General features: G+C 40.1%; 1 protein-coding gene across 1 annotated transcript in view; it reads right to left on the bottom strand.

The window, feature by feature from the left end:
* The window catches only part of RNF169 (ring finger protein 169), an 83,496-nt gene extending 70,489 nt beyond the window's left edge, over nucleotides 1-13,007 (bottom strand). The window contains exon 1 of the mRNA XM_072969231.1: nucleotides 12,506-13,007. Within this exon, the coding sequence (XP_072825332.1) occupies nucleotides 12,506-13,007 (502 nt within the window). The remainder of the gene's footprint in view (nucleotides 1-12,505) is intronic.
* Nucleotides 13,008-17,468: the final 4,461 nt, after the last annotated feature.

Genomic DNA, 17,468 nt, shown 5'->3' on the forward strand with positions numbered 1-17,468 from the left:
AAATATTCAAATTCCAAGTTGTATCTTGCTTCCTTAAAGATTTAACCTGATTTGTACTTTGATCTGGAGAGAATAATGAGGAGTCCTAAGCAGCATGAGTCGTGCAGACTCATGGCTAGACAGTAAATATTTTCGGCTTTGCAGACCAAAAGGTCTCTGTGACAGCTGCTCAATTCTGCTGTTGTAAGCAGCCATAGACAATATGAATGAGTATGGCTGTGTTCCAATAAAAATTTACAAAAATAAGCCTCAGGCTAGATCTGGACTGCTAAATGTAGTTTCCTAACCCCTGGTGTTATAGATTGAATGTTTGTGTTCTCCTCAAAATTCATACACTGAAACCTAATCCCCAATGTTACAGTATTTGGAGGTGGCATCTTGGGAAGGCTTTGCCCTTATGAATGGGACTAGGGCCCTTATAAAACGGACCCTGAGAGCTCCCCTGCCCCTTCCATCAAGTGAGGACACAGCAAGAAGACAGCCATTTATGAACCAGAAGGCAGGACCTCATGAGACACCGAATCCATCAGTCATGATCTTTGAGTTCCCACCCTCCAAGACTGTGAGGAATGAATTTGTTGTTTATAAGCCACCCAGTTATAAGCATACCAGTCCATGGTATGCTGTTATCCCAGCCCAAACTGACTAAGACGCCCTGATCAGAAAAAGACAGAGTAGAGATCAACAGGAATTGCAAAAGCTGATATTAAACAAGCACGGAATCAACATGTAAGATTCCTTGTTGACTCCAGAAATGGCCCAAACAAGGCACAGTAAGGCAGCCTGCACTGGATCAGCACAGTCAGAGCATGAGGCACACAATAAAAGAGGTCACAAAAGCAAATGCAGGTATAGGAATGCTGCAGACATGATGGCTATGCAGACCGAGGCAGGCCAAGACCACGTGGTTGTCCCCATCACTGTATCACCACCATCCTGGTACAAAAGCCTTTGGACTTAACTTTTGCTTTTTTTTTGAGACAAAGAATCATCCACAATAGTCCACAAGGTAGAATGATACCAAAATTAGGAAGAGTGCAAGATTTGGAATCCTATCAACCTGCATTCAAATCTACTACCCACTGGCTTTGAACCTACCAGTATTCATCCTTGCTAGGCGTGTTTCTTCATCTGTAAAATGGGAGTAACACCTACCTTAACAGGTTGTCTCATCTACTCCTCCAGTACCTACTTGGTACAAATTCTGTGAATATTAAATGGAAGCCTAACTGGCCTGTCTCTTGGACTCTTTGTCTTTCGATCTTCAACACTGCTTCCCTGGATCTTTATAAAGCAGAGACCTGACCCTATCACCTCCTGGTTAATAACCTTCATTGGCTTCCCTGTGCCTTCAAGATTTATAAACAGAACCCAGTCTCGCACTCCAGCCACATCTTCTACCATTCTCTCAATACTTTCCCCTCCCCAGCCTTCACACATATCACTATTCCTCGATATGCCATACCTTGTCTCCTCTGACTTTATTGATGCCACTTCCTCTTCCCAGAATGTTTATTCTCTTTTTCACGACATAACAACTTGTTCAAAATCTGGTTTACTACCCTCTCCTTTGTAAAGTTTCTCACTTCCCACCCAGAGAGAGTCACCTTAGGCTTCTGTGGGTCCTCACAACATTCTTGACTTACCTCAACTGTAGTAGCATTTATCACCTATGTTATAATTACTGGTCTCTGCCTCTGATTCCCCAAACTAGGAGATTTTCTTGAAGATAAAGACGATCTCTAGGTATGTGTCTCAGGGTGAAACAGTGGTTTAAACTTGTTGTTGTTGTTGTTCAATGAACCAATGAAAAGTGCTTTAATACCAGCACCATTTTGTCCTAAGGTCTTTTAAAGAATGTGTTGTCTGAAAGAAGATGAATTTAGTAGAATTTTTCTTTATAATTAGGGCAAAGATAAACTTTAGTAAAGTCCAAGTAAACTCCAAATTAACGCAATCCAATCTTTTGAGGGTTTTTATAATAATTTTACAGAACCAAATGGTAGACAAAACACAAGAAAAATGACAAAACAGATGTAAGTAAAGGGAAAATAAATCCACTATTATTCAGAAAAATAAAAACCAAAATTGGATATAAGTTGTCTTCAGGCTTAAAAATTTCATTGTACATGCATGTGATGAGAAAGACTGGCTTGACAGCAGCAGTTTGTGAAAAAAAAAAAAGTTCTGTTGCCTACAAACTCACTAAGAGCAAGGCCAATGCAATCTTTGGTAGTATTAGTAAGAATTTAGCATCCAGGTGGAGAGAGAGTAAATCCTATTAGAATTTGCACTGGTCAGGCATTATTTAAAGCATGAGGATCAGTTCTGAGTGGTATATTTAAAAATGAGCAGAAGGATAAAGGACTCATGACATATAATCAAAAATGTTTTTAAAGTATTTTTGAGGACTTTTTCCTGTATTAAACATTTACTGAGTTTCTAAAAAATTTTAGGTACCACATGAAGCACTAAATACACAAAGACATAATTCCTGACCTCAGAGAGTTCAGTGTAGTGCCAGAGGCAGACAAAAAAAACAAGGAACTGAAATCCAGTGACATGACAAATACACATACTCACATGATGGCACAAGGAAAGTAATCAACTCCTATTTGAGTGAGAAAAAAATTCACAGAGCACTTGTTTCACCTGGGTCTTAAAAGATGAGTATAATTTGACAGGAAGATAAAAGGGAAGAATATTCCAGAATAATTATAGGTGACAAAATTCAAAAAGGTTTCAAAAACTTTGAGTAATACAGCATGACCAGAATCTTGGGAAAGGGAGAAATAGGACCAATGAGATTAATTTGAGAAGTTTAACCTAAAAATTTAGATAGAAATAATGTTCTTTAAATATTTGAATACTGAGACTAGGGAAGCAGATTTTGATTCACTAGAAACTTAGCTTTCAAACAATTAAAATGATCCAAAAAGAGAGAGCAATGAGTACAAAGTCACCAGAATGGGGAGAAGTTATTTCTAATCATGTATAAGATCAACCTTCCCCTGGTATGCTAGATCTCATCTCTACTTACTAATGGTATTGAGCATCATTCCAAATGTTTATTGGCCTTTCCGTTCTCTTCTTCTATGAAATGTCTATTCAAATCCCCTCATCATTTTCCCAATGAGGTGTCTGTCACTGTGATTCGTAGTTCTTCGTGTATTTTAGACATTAACCTTTCATCAGTTATTTCATTGCGAATATTTTCTCTGTGGTTTATCTTTATCTTTTATCATGAGGAAGTTTTGATTTTAGTGTGACCAAATTATGTCTTCTCCTTTATGCTTTGTATTTTTTGTTTGTATAAAGAATCCTTCCTACCCCATTTTCATAGAAATACTCCTAGTATTTTCTAAGTTTTACAGCTTGACTTTTAATCCATTTGGAATTAAATTTTGTGTATGGTGTGAGGTAAAGAGCTAATTTTTTCTTATTTTGTATAAAGTCAGCTAACTATCCACAACAACTGAAAATGGTATCTTTGCCCCACTGATGTGTAATGCCACCTGTCATCTACCAAATTCAAACACATGAAGGTATGTTTTTCTTTTTCCTTGACCAATCTTGCCTGAGATTTGTCTATAATACACATTCTGTATTAATATCTTCAATGAATTAGATTTTAATTTTATTAATCCTCTTCACTGTTTGTTTTCTACTCCATTAATTTCTATTCTTATCTTTATCCTTTCCTATCTTCTTCCTTTGGGTTTAATCTGCTGTTATGTTTTTCAATTGGCTACTTAATAATTTTCAGCCTTTCTTCTATTCAAATACCTTATAGATTCTAGGACATAAATTTTTCCACATTAATATCTCTGAAATTGAGATCTTTCTCACACTTGGAGTTTTACAATCATATTCAGGCAGCAGTGATGGTGTCACTGTCATTGCTTATATATGTAGGAATGTGCACAATTAAAGAATAAGCTCGCAAAAAAAGTAGTAAATTTGTGGTTATCCCTTGTGGTATGACTGGACAACAGTAAATTTTCAATGTTAGTCAACAAACCTATTACAGACCATCTAAAGACCTACGAGTCTCATCTAAAAACCTTCTGGTGAAGAGGAGGGGATAGTTCAGTGGTAGAGTGTGTGCCTAGCATGCATGAGGTCCTGGGTTCAATCCCCAGTGCTTCCATTAAAACAAACCAACCAACCTAAAAACCTTCTGGTGATACCTTTCAGCGAGTTCAAGAAAACATTACCATCAAAATTTGATGGGTGCCAGCACTTTGAAAGAAAATGCTGGAGATAGCCGTGGAGCATTCTTAAGAAACGTATCACCAATGCTCTCAATGACATAGTGAACAATACTATGTAGAAAAACACAACCCTCTACAAGCCAGTCAAACAGTAATTTAGAAGAATCAGACTGAGTATGAAGTCACAGGAATATTTTAATTTATTACTTCACTTCCTTTTATAAATATATGCATGAGTGATATACTAAATCTGTATCTACATAAATTTATTAAGTGCTCTTTTAGTAATGTAAAGTTAAAAAATCTAAGTGATAGGAAAGCATTGTAATTGGAAAATAATAGTCCATCTCACAAATGACATCTTAAAATTCAATGAAATATGATACAGGCACTTAAATTTTCCTCTTAGTATTGCTTTATCTGTATTCCACGGATGTTTTCAGATAGTGTTTCCATTGTTATTTAATTCTAAATATGTTCCAATTCCCATGATTTTATTCTTAATCCATACATTATTTAGAAGTTTATTTTTGTTTTTACTTTTTAAATTTCCAAACATGGGCAGGAGGTGGGTGGAATTGGCTATATTTGTTATTAGTTTCTAATTTTATTGTATTGGGGTCAGAAACATGGTATACATATCAATCCTTAGTATCTAGTGAAACTTTCTTTGTGCCTAATTATGTAAATGCTCCACATTTGTTTAAAAAGAATGTATATTCTCTGATTAGGGAGGTGTATGGTTCTATGTATGTGCAATAGATCAAGTTATACATTGTACTTCTTTTCTTTAGTGGTTACCCTTAAATTTTTAATATGCATTTGACTATAAGCCTAAAAGTTAATCAATATTTCTATCCTCCTCCTGAACTATATATAACCCACTAATACTGATCACCTTCCCTCTCAGCTTACAATTTATCCTTGTCTGATATTTTACTTCCACTTTGGTTTTAGCCCCCACAAATTAGTCATAATTATTTTTGTTTTATATAGTCAATGCTTAGTTTACCTACCAATTTCTTTGTTCACCATGACTTCTTGTATCCTACTTTTTCCCCTAAGTTACATTTCTTTCTTCTGGAAGTATATTCTTTAGTGTAACTGTTCTTTCAGAAACAATGTGGTAAAGTCTCTGTATTTTTATTTATCTGAAAATACTTTTATTTTGCCCTCACTCTTGAATGATAACTTAGCTCAGTATGAAATTCAAATCTCTCAACATTTGGAAGACATTATTCAATTTTCTTCTGGCCTCTGTTGTTAAGAGACATCTGCTGTCAGTCTGATTCTTACTCCTTTGTCCTTCTTTTCTGGTTGTTTTTAAAAGTGTCTGGTATTGAACAGTTTCACTGCAATGTGTTTAGTTGTGGGGTTTGTTGTCTTGCTCATTTAATTCTTGCTAGGCTCTCAAGAGTCTTTAGCCTAAAGATTCATGTTTTCTTTATTAATTTCAAAAATTCTTAAGTCATCATCTCTTAAAATTCCATTTCTCTTGTTTTATTTTTTTCCTTCTGGAATTGCTATTAGATTTGGGTCTTTTTGCTTATTCTTTCATTTCTTCACCTCTTTCACGTTTTCCTTCATCTTCCTGTTCTGCACTCAGATTTCCTCATATCTAACTCCCAACTTACTATTTTGATCTGTGTAAACTACTGCTTAACTTATTTACGGAGATTTTTTTTAACCTCTGGCTGTATTTTTCATTACATTTAGTTCTTTTTCAAATGTACCTGTTTCATGTCTTATTCATTTACTGGGATGTCAATTGTTTAATGTGCTAATTTAAACTATCTTTCAAACTGCCATTCTCCTATCCCAGTTCTTAGAGCTATAATCCTCCTGCTTGTTGTATCTACTGACCTTCATTTAAGGTAGAAAACTGTTTCCTTGTGTGTCATTTTTCATTGTAAATTCATCTTCAGTTACACTTTTTTCTTCTGTAAGAATCTCTCATGGCCTGAGATATGGGAGTACACATTAGTGTTGCTTTTCATTTCTCCAGGTGACCCAGGGGTATCACTGACTTGGAGCCAGTTTTTATACTAATTTCTCAGCATGGGGATACCTGAACCATATAATGTAAACTCAAATCCCAAAAATGAGCAAGGCATAGGTCTTACGCTTCAAATTCTCAGGGACGCTTTTTTCCATTTTCTTTTTGCATAAAGCCCAGGCAAATAAAGACAATATTTCTTATTATTGCCTTGCTTCAGTGGGAAGATTTCTCTCTAATCCACCCTTTTACCTAGGATGCAACACATCAAGAATCCCAGCTTGATGCAGAAGTCTTAGTTTTGGTTCTTTTTTTCCACACAGTTAACATTCAGGTCACTAGGAATAGAAAACCAGAAATAACCCCTCATTCCCTTCCTTCATCTTTGTCCAGGGCATCACAGCATGAGCTCGAGGGCTTACTGGGTGAAGTTTTGGTTTTTAGTTCCATTTTTGTTTTTGTAATCTAGAGATTTTCCTGTCTTTCCTGTAAGCTCAGAAATGCACATAAAAGACCTGTTGTATATCATCCGGCTTTTCTGGATACTTGTAGCAGCAAAATCTTCAGCTAATCTCAGTTAGCCGTCTTGCTAAAAGAGAATTTGGGATCTGCAAAACATTTGCTACATTATCCCCATAGGAGTGATCTCTCTAAAATGGAAAGATGAACTCCTCTTTAAAACTCTTCAGTGGATCCTCCCTCCCTAGCATGGCATTCCAAGTCCACCAGTATCCAGTAATTGCTTATTTCTGCACTTCTGCCCTCCTTCCACTCTCCCACATGTACTCCATGCTCCAACTACCCCTATAATGCAATCCCTAGAACTCTTTTTGTGTAATACTCCTATGCTTTTAAATGTATTGATTTCCCTCAGTTTTATTCTGCCCTCAACCACCTACTTAATACTCATGGTCAAGTGTCTGCCTTTCACTGAAGCCATTCCTGACCCACCCAAGCTGGGTTCTCTTTTTTCATAAAAACATCTAACAATTCTTGAGCTCTTTATATGCTAATAATTCATCGTAATAACTCATTTAGTCTTAAGAACCACATTATGACTCTGCTACCATTACTATCCCCATTTCCAAAATGAGGAAACTAAGGTACAGAGAGGTTAAGCAATGTGCCCAATGACACACAGCTATAAATGGCAGGCCTGGAATTTGAACACAGATAGTCTGTCCTCAGACCCTGCTGCATTAACTTGCTCTATTAATATATGCCATATTGTCTTCTACAATTACATCTTGCATTAGTTATTACTGTACTTATTATACCACATTCCAGCTGCATGTTTATATATCAATCTTCTCAACTACACTGACCTTAAGAGAAAGAATTATGCTTTATTTCTATTTGTAGTTCCACTGCCTAACACACAGAAGGCTCTCACCTCAAATGGTTACTAAATTAATGAATAAGTGAAGGAACCATCCCAGTCACTGCTTTAGTTCAGCCCCTCTTCATCTCATGTCTGAACTACTAAAACAGTCCCCTAACTGGACTCCCTTCCTCCAGTTTCTACTCACAATTTTCCTCCACACTCCAATGAATAGTGTCTTTCTAAAGCACATTATGACAATGTCATTCCATTACTTGAACATTTTTAAGGGCTCCACACTGTCTATAGGATAAAGTCCCAAATTCCTTCAGCATGACATACCATGACCGTCAAGATCCAACTTCTGTAGTTTCTTCTCTTCTCCTTCCCCACTCCAGCCCCACATTCCATCTATATTTAACTTCTTGTCAGTCCCTGTACATGCCAAGTGCCTTCATGCCTTTGTACATGCAGGTTCTTCTGCCTGGAATAGTCATCCCCTCCTCCCTTACCTGGTGAATTCCTACTCTTTTTCCAACACACAGTGCAAATGCCATCCTCAGGTTTCTTCCAGACTGTCAGTTATCCATTCCTCTACTCTTCTTGGCAATATGCATTTACCTCACTTACCACTTCATATTGTATGTGATAAGGTATGTTTCCCCAACCAGACTGTGGAATCCTAAACAACAGGAACCATGTCTCACTCATCTTTTTTATTGTATTATCCTACACAGTGCGTGCCCTAAATGCCCACTGAATTAGCCGAATGAAATTTGACAAACATATCATACATCCTACACTCAAGCAAATTCAAACATAAATGAATTCAAGGTAGGTAAGTCTTCCACGATTGACTGGAAGTTATATAGGGAGTAGAAATATGAATAAAAACAAATACTACCTAAGTTCCTGCTGTTCAATCCTGAATTTTACACAATGGAGATATTCCATCAATGGTAATTAAGGTTTAATCTCATCCTGAGTTTTAAAAACTACATAAACACAAGGCAAATATTTCCACATTAGTATAATACATAAGGACACTCTCAAATTCTGGAATATGTGTTATTAAGGACAAAAAAAACTTGAGTCACTTTATACGTTTTAAAATAAATCCCTTGAAATGAGGGAAATTCCTGTCCTTTTACAGTAAAATCACATGATTTCGTTATTCATTAGTCCTAAATGCAATTTAGGTTGCACACACGGCACACACTGTCTGCCAACTGAGTAATAAACCAGAACTACTTGTTTTTCACAGAAAGAGGAAACTTTTTAAATGTATAAATGTTAACCCTAAGTGAACAGGGAGGTTGGAGTGGAATAAACGGAAGGAATAAATGGGGTACTATTCAATTTATTGGTCTTATTCAATTTTTGAAACGTACTTCTAACACTACAAATTAAAAAATGCCAATTTGAAGGATTCATCAGCCTTTGTTCTAGCTTTTCTCTTCAATTATCACCCATGGTAGAAGAAAAAGAACTACCCTAAAAAGGTCTTGGTTTCCAGCTCAAGAGCAGCATAATTTAGAATGATCATCCTTGATTTCAAATCAAAAGACTAAATAAATTCTTAAAATTCATTAATTATTATCAACGAGGCTTAAATGTTCTTGTTGCATATAGCTATGTACATCTGTGTGGTAAATCTTTTTTTTAAACCAATGAACCAGGACTCTAGAATAACATTTCATTTATCAATGAAATATTAGACTATAAGCTCTAGAGTAATATTTCTATTCACTGATGTCATCCAAAGACCTAGAACAGTGCCTGGCAGAGAGTAGGCACTCATTACATACTTGCTGAATATTGCTCAAGATGGTCCAAATACTTAATATGTAGATATATACAATGAGCTGCAGAGACTCAAAGTACATAAAGTTGAAATCTGGGTTCATCTTGAAATGATCACTGACTTAATCCTTCACACACACTGCTGTACAAATCAACTGATACTGTTTCTAAAAGTAAATTGACAATGTATATAAAAAAATACAACACTTTATAACAGATGTTATTAAGGTTCTGAACTTTAAAGTTTGCCAAGAAGCTGGCAAAAAACAAAAATGTCACCAAGCGCAACCAAAATTTTCAATACACACAAACTCTTGCACTTTTTTCATAAATGATTCAACTCCAAAAGAGCCATGGGGCTTCAACAAAATTTTTTTTTAATTGTAAGAATTTTACTTAAAAATCAGTGAATTTACTACAAAGTTTCATTTCCAATTTTATAAAGCAGGCCTGACCTTTCTTTTATCAATTAATGTAATTATGCCAAAAGAATACTGCTAAGCAAAATACTTCTGAATATACCTAAAACTGCTAATTCTGTGCTGTTTCCCACTGGTAAAAGTACGATGTAAATATTTATAAAACTGGTATTTTTATTTTCCCTGTTAAAAGCATCATGAGCATTTAATGGTGAACTAGGCTATGTTTCAGCCCGTATTTCAGAGTTATCTTTTCAGCCCTTGTTTATCTGCTACTATGACCCCAATGACCTTTAGCTGGCACTCTTTCTAACTGTTCTGGGCCTCAGTTCTCTCTTCTGTAGAATGTGGGCCTGGGTTAAAAGAGTGGTTCTTAACCTTTTTTTTTTTTTTTGCAACCCTTTCAGAATATGGTGAAACCTACAGGTGACCTCTTCATAAAAATGTACATATAAATTTATTTTATAAGCTATAATTTATAATAGCAAAAGACTGTTAACAACCTAAATGTCTACTAATAGATGGTTAAGTAAATTATGTCACAGCCATTCAATGAAATTCCTTGCAACTCCTTGTAAGCAGACTGAAGAAATCTTCTATGTACTGATATGAAAAGATATCCATCATGTATTGTTACATGAAAAAAGCAAGTTACAGAACAGTGTGTATAGTATATAATTTTTATGTAAAAAGATCAAGAAATAAAACAAATATATTTGAATTCCCATGTATAAGCATAAAGAAACCGTGGAAGAACAAACACAAATCTTTGGTGGGACAGGGAAATGAAGAAAGGGGTATGAGGAACTTTTCATTGTATACTTTCTTATATTTTTCTTTGAGTTATGTGAATTGCCTATTAAAATTTTAAATTAAAAAATACTGCATGTAACTTCAAGAGGTCTAGACAACCTGAAGCTAGAAGATAATTCCCCAAACCCTGTTCGGCAATATTCTTCTGTAATGTCCTTGACTTAATAAGCATGTAATTATGTACACCCAATGACCCAACAACAAGAACATTTAAGGAAAAATATTTTTCATTATTGTCCACATATAAACATATAAAGTAACTGATGGGACTCAGTGACTCGATAGATCCCAATTTGGAATCTCATTTTATATATTCTTCCTTTATCACTGATACACAAATTTCTTCAAGGGAAAAAGTTTGCACAAATCATCAAGCCATACTCCCTCTCATGGTTCAAATCTCAGACCTGTTATTTCACAAGGGAGTCCAGGCTTTGGAAATAAAAATTGAAATTTCTATCCTACTTGACCATATAGTCAATAGTGCTAATAGGGAGACTAGAAAAATACTGTTTTTTTTTTTTACCATAATCTCAGAATTTGAAGCAAATTAAATAGTATATGAGATGATTACACAGCATCCACAAATTAGATAACATTTAGGGAGGACTTCATCCCGGATCTGAGCAGGAATCAGAAAGAACTCGGTTTTCATCCTTGGGCAAATTATTAACCTCTCCTGGCCTCAGTTTCATCTGTAAAATGGAAATAAAAGTACCTAGCTCATAAGGAGGTTATGAAGTTTAAAAGGAATAATAAGGAGCACAGAAAGTAAGACATAGAAATAAAAGTAAGGCATCCTAGGACAGTGGCAGGTGTCTGGCTGTTTGAATCAGAACAGACTTCATTCTGGAACCTGTAATTTCTAGGGATTGTACTTTTATACACAAGCAATGCCTCATTTCCCTACTGAAAATAACACACGGCAGAATTCCCAACACAAAAGTTGCAACTATCTGGCCTTTCCTGGTTATGTTTCTTGAAAAACCTCTTCCTAGGCAAGCTTCTATCAAAGAACTGTAGATGCTGTGTTGACTGGGCGTGTCTCGGAGTCCTAAGCTATAACACAGTTTTGTTTTGTGTTTTAAACAGGGCACTTTCTACGTCAATCTCAGCACCAAAGAGTAGCACGCTGCTGAGGGGAGGAGGGGTAAGAAAGGCGAAGAAGTTGAAGGCATCAGTCCTTCAACAGGCTTTTAATTGCCAGGATAATAGGAGGAAACTGACACTTCAATGGAGATAGAAAGCGCCCCCGTCAACCAATCTCCGTTTCCAAGACTTTTAAACCCATCCATCTTTTTTTGTCGAGCACCATTGGAGCTTATTATTAGTATTATTATAAATATATAAAGCCGTCGCTTACTACTTCTCTAGCCAAGCTCTGTATTAAGCATCTATTAAGATTTTGTGAAAGCTGCACATGTGAGCTCATTCTCTCAGCTCACTCTACCCTCAAACCTGAAAAGCTCCCTTCACATCCTCAAAAGCAACCTGTCCCCCTAAACTCTGGATACTCCACACTGACCCATTCACGCCTAAGATCACATCTTCACACGCAATTCAACCTCAAGCTCTTCACCCAATACTAAACCAAGCACTTCTCTGATTCTCCACGGTCCCTGCAAAGTTCAATACCCTCCTCGACTCAACAGTTCCAACCTGGCCCTAACTTGTTCCAAGAATGCTTTGGTTCCCCCCAAACTTCTGATTCAGGTAAGGCGCGGGATCCTTTCACTGCCCCTCCAAATCCATCATGCCCCTACTTCATTCCGAAGTTCAAAATTCAGAAACACTGCACCTAGGCAGAGCCCGATTCCAACCCCACGAGACCACTCCACAACCGCTCGAGCAGGGCCTGGGGCCCTCCACCCCCTGACCAGGCCTGGCCGGGGCGCGGTGGCCTCACTCGGGACCCCAAAGGGAGGAGGGGAAGCTCCACCTGGCTCCGCGGGCGCGGCGCGCGGCTCCTGCTCCGGCCTGGGCCCCGCGGCGGCCGCGCCCCCGTCCCGACGCAGGCGGCAGCGCTCGGGTGGGCCGCGACGGGCGCGCTCGCCCAGCACCTCCGCGTCGGCCTGCCCGTCGTCGCGGGCCCGACGGCGGGCCCACCCGGGGCCGCGGGCGCGGCAGCGCGGGCAGCCCGGGCCCGCCGCGTCGGCGGCGCGCTGGGCGCAGCTTCTGCACAACGAGTGGCCGCACGGCAGGGCCGCCGCTTCCCCCGGGGTCTCCAGGCACCCAGCGCAGCCCGACTCCTCCGGCCGCGGCGGAGGCGGCGGCTGCAGCAACGGCGGTGGCAACACCAGCAGCGCGGGGCCAGAAGCTGGGCCCGGGGCCCCAGTCTTGGCTGCCGCCATCTCGTCACAGCGGCCCCGCCGACCTCGCCGACGCAGAGCCGCCGCTGCCGCCGCGGAAGAAGCCCGAGTACTCGGACCTGCCGCCGCCATCTTGTTTCCCGTTTGAAGGGAGAGTCCGTTGCGAGGGAGAAGAGTAGAGGGCGGGGCAGTACGCGGCGGCAGCGCTATCTGAATATTCATGAGGGGCGGGGCTTCAGATGAGGTTCTCCCGGGCCCTGGTTGGCGGGAGGTGAAGCCTCATTAATATTTACTAGTTATCCTTTATATATCCGTTCTTAGCCTCGTCCTCCAGCCTTTGCAGTTTTCTCTTTTTGAACCAAATCAGGTTGAGAACTGAGAGGATTTATTTGGAAACTCTGAGCGATATTAAATTTTATTAAGTATTTACACTTACTTATCCTGCAATACCCTGACAACTGAGGCTAAAGTGGGTGGGGAGAATGTGAATAATCCAGAACTCTGCCTCAGTGATTCATTCGATGGGGGGGGGGGGGGGGGAAGCTTTGGGACTGAGACCAGGCCCACTGTTACCAGCAACTAACTGCCAAAAATAACAGCTTCTTGTCAGTCCTCTCTCCGCATCCCTTCCTGAAACTTCCTTCTCTTGGCTGGCAAAAACCACACTTTCCTAGTTTTTTGTCTTTCTCAGACTCCTTTCTTGAGCCCTTCCCCTTGTTTGGGGCTTAAAACCAGGTATTCCTCTAGGCTCAGGCCTGAGTCCTCTTCTCTTCTCACTCTTTTCCATGCACTGCCGTCCAGCCCCCACACCACCTCACGTTTTCTTCCAGCTGAAACTCTTGAATTGATACCTGCAGTGCGCTCCCGAGTCCAGCCCTGCATATTCAACTGCCTGATGGAAAAAAACATCATTTGGGATGTCTGCATCCTTCGTGTGCAAAACTAAAGTCACTGTTCTCCACCCTCCTTTCAAAACAGCTCTTCTTATTCCCCTCATTCCATTAAAGGTACTATTCTCCCAGTTCCTCAAGCTCCAAACGTGGTAATCTTTACTTCTCCCTCATCTCCCACACCTGTCAGTTCTCCCACCGAAATTACGATTTTCCCACCTGTCCTCTCCTTTTCATCCCACTCCCACTGCCCAATTCAGGTCTCATCATCTCTCACCTGGATTACTGCAGTAGCTTCTACAAATTTTCTCCCTGCCCACAGAGTCTCTTCCTCCAATCCATCCTCCACAGTTCTTAGAGTTGCTTCCTATAGGACAGCTCTGACCGCATCACTCCTGCTTGGCTTAATCACTGAGTGAGGTGCTCAGATTTGGTGCCAATCCCCTTTCTGGATGCCGAGGATATGGAAGAAACAATGACTCCCCTCTGATAGAGAGATGGTTCTGCTACAGCAATTCTCACATCCTTTGCTTTTTTTTTTTTTTTTTTTTTTTTTGCATTAAAGTAGATTTGGAGCAGGAAGGCATTAAGCAAGTGGCATTTCCTGTTGGGAATCTTTATAGGAAGCACAAGTTTTGTAAGGAGTGCAAAATTTTAAAAAGCAACATAATGTAATGGAAGGCATCAGAGGCCCTGGGTCTCCATGAGATTGCCTGGAAACAGTGCCTAAGCTGATAGTAAACCAGTCCAAAGCAGAATGATTGGTGGAATTCAGCAGAAAAAAGAAAGTGGGTTTCCCAAATGAGAACCAGATGGCTAAAGGACAGTCAAGAATTGAAGAAGGGTCAATGAATAATTAAAACAAGGGCTTGTGTGCACAGAGGCCCAGACAGTCAGAATCCTGCCAAACACAGAAATATGGCCTCGGCCAGACTGTCCTTTATCCAGGGGTCCTCTTCATTTCACTTCCCACTTGAGGTTTTTGAGGATGCTTTGCCCAGATTCTGACAAGGGAGGCCTGTGGTCCAGAGATCAAGCCAATTACCATTAGAAACAGGGCCCTTGGTGTGGGCCGTTCACTCTTGACAGTTTGGGGCTCTTAATCTGAAGTGTATTTACTATTGGAGCAGCTGAACCACAGAAGTTTAGTATGCCTTCTTGGATACAAATAAAGACAGGAAATTTCTTTTTGCAGAGGGAAAAAGCAAGAGTTTTGAGTAGCACGAGACAAAAAGTGGAAGATCTAAGGTTAGTCATGGCCACTTTCTTCCTTTTATTAACTTGTATGATTTCAAACAGATAAAGTCTCTCTGAGCCTTAGTCACCTCATCTTTAAAATAAGAGAATTGGAATTCAGCAGTTCTCAACCAGGGATGCAACTAAGACACACACACACACACACACAAAACACGCCAAAGTCCTTCCTCAAATCTACTGAACCCCAAAAGCTGAGTGGGATGCCAGCATGTAAATTTTTTATAATATCATAGGAATTCTAATCATTACTCCTAGATAAGACCATTACAATATATCAATCCAAAGTTCTTTCTAGCTCTAACATTCTCAAAGTCTGAGTCCCAGTTTCCAGTCTCTCCTCTTCTTTACGCTGTTGCCAAAGTAATCCTACTAAAGCAGTAGCTGTGACAGAAGGCAAGGCAAATCCAAGAAACTTGGAGAGTTATTCACTACATGGGAAAATGAGGGTGATAAGGATGGTTTTAAAGTGTCAAGTCCAGGAGCCTGAGATTATGATCACAATTGACAACTTACAAGAGTGCAACTGGGAAGGAAAAGCAGCCTGAAAGATGAGGCCCTGGTGGATATTTTGTTCTGCTTAGTTTACCATCAGCATCCAAAACTTCTTCCTGTTTGGGGGAAAGCCCATTCTACACAGTATTGCTGAGATGAGGGAAGCTGAACCAAGGAGAAGGTCCCTGCCCCACAGCAGTCAGAACATGACCTATGACCTAGGCTCAGCCACCTGGCCACTCCTCTCTGAACTTTGACACTTCAGGGAATGACACAAAGACATATTGACAGGTTTAGAATTACTCACAGAAAGAGACAATGGATGTCCAACCACAGTAGATCCGTTGGGGATTGGGGTCCAGAGGGGAGTGTCCCTACCAGGGTGACGGTGACAATTCCAGATTGTGCCTGAGGCACGAACTTGGCTGTGGTGCCTGCTGCCTGGGTTGCAACCTATTTTCCACACTCAGCTCTCTAGCCTTCCGGTGAACTCTCTATATCTTTTGAGGAAATTCCTTTTTTTTTCTTGTCCTTTAAATTACAAGTTCTGTTGTTTGCATCAAAGGATTCTGACTGAGACATTGGTTTGTTGTTTTTGAAGTGTCACCTGAAAATGCTTGTCAGGGCTGCTTGGTAAGTTATGAGATGATCCAAGAAGCTTAGTCTGATGCCTAGAGTAGAAGTAGCCCAAGTTGCATGTGTTGCTTTTTGCCTAAGCCCCAACCTGGACCACAGCCCACCAAGGGAAGACAGACTCACAGACTCACTTTAATGCAGTCATTGAGGAACACCTACCAGTGCTTGCTCTCCAGCTGCCTTTGCTCTGCCTCTCCTGTCGTCCCTTCTGAGGGTTGTATAGCTGCCAGAATTCCCTGCCATCCTTCTCAAAGCGTGTGCCTAACCAGCACTCCACGGTCCATACCCCCGCTATCCCTGTAGCCCTCCTCATCCACAGCACTGCAAACCTTCCCTCTTCCCTCCAGCTGGAAAGCTCCAGCTTCTTCCTGATGAACTAAAAGACTCAAATATGAAGCAAGGCCACTCGGCTTAGTTCCAAGTACAGCCAGGCTGTTGCTCCCTGCAGACCCCAAAAACCCCTTCTTGCCAACCCAGGTACTAAGTCCCTCCTGAGTCCTCACACACCTAGGAAGCAGAAGGCTCAGTCCCTTGGACCGCATCAGCACCACCCCTCCTTTGCCCTCCTCACCTCTCCTGGTGGCCTCTTCTTCCTATACTCTTCCTCCCTCAAGCCAGATTTCCCCTTGAGATTTGGCCCCTTCCCTTTTGCTTTAAAGGTTCTTGTCACATTCTTACCATTACCCATCTTCAGTTCCTTCCTTTTGTTTCAGAGGAAGAAGTAGTTCTTTTTGCAAAGCTATCCATTCTACCTGTCATCTTTCCAGCCTCCTCTGATTCTTTCCAGACACTACAAATACAAACAAGACTTGGTCCCTGGCCCTCTTAACAGCCTAACCCTAACAGGCAAAACTATACATGAATAATTATAACAGAAAAAAAGAGAGAATTATAACAGAATTACAAGCTATAAAGGTGAAACATATATAAGGTGTTATGGAAGCAAGAAAGCAAAGCTGGTGAGAAGAGGTGGGAAAAGTTTCACAGAGGAGGAGACATTTGAGTTCTGTTTTGGAGGATGAGGAGGAGTTCACTAGGTAGACACAGAGGAAGGAAGGCATTCCAGGCAGAGGGAAACAAGAGCAGAGGCAAAAAAAAAAAGTATAAAAGTTCAGGATCTGTGCGGGACTGATAAGGAATTTGATGTGGCGAGAACATTGGGCTGGACATAAGGCTAGAAAATTGGAGAAGAAAAGGAACTAGAATTTACTGAGCAACTCACATGTGCTAGGCACATGCCAACCAATAATATATCTATTTCATTTAAACCTCAAGTAACCCTGTGAGGTAAGTATATTATTATCACCATTTTTCAGAG

The sequence above is a fragment of the Vicugna pacos genome, chromosome 10 (assembly GCF_048564905.1).
Source record: "Vicugna pacos chromosome 10, VicPac4, whole genome shotgun sequence".
NCBI classification, from domain to species: Eukaryota; Metazoa; Chordata; class Mammalia; order Artiodactyla; family Camelidae; genus Vicugna; species Vicugna pacos.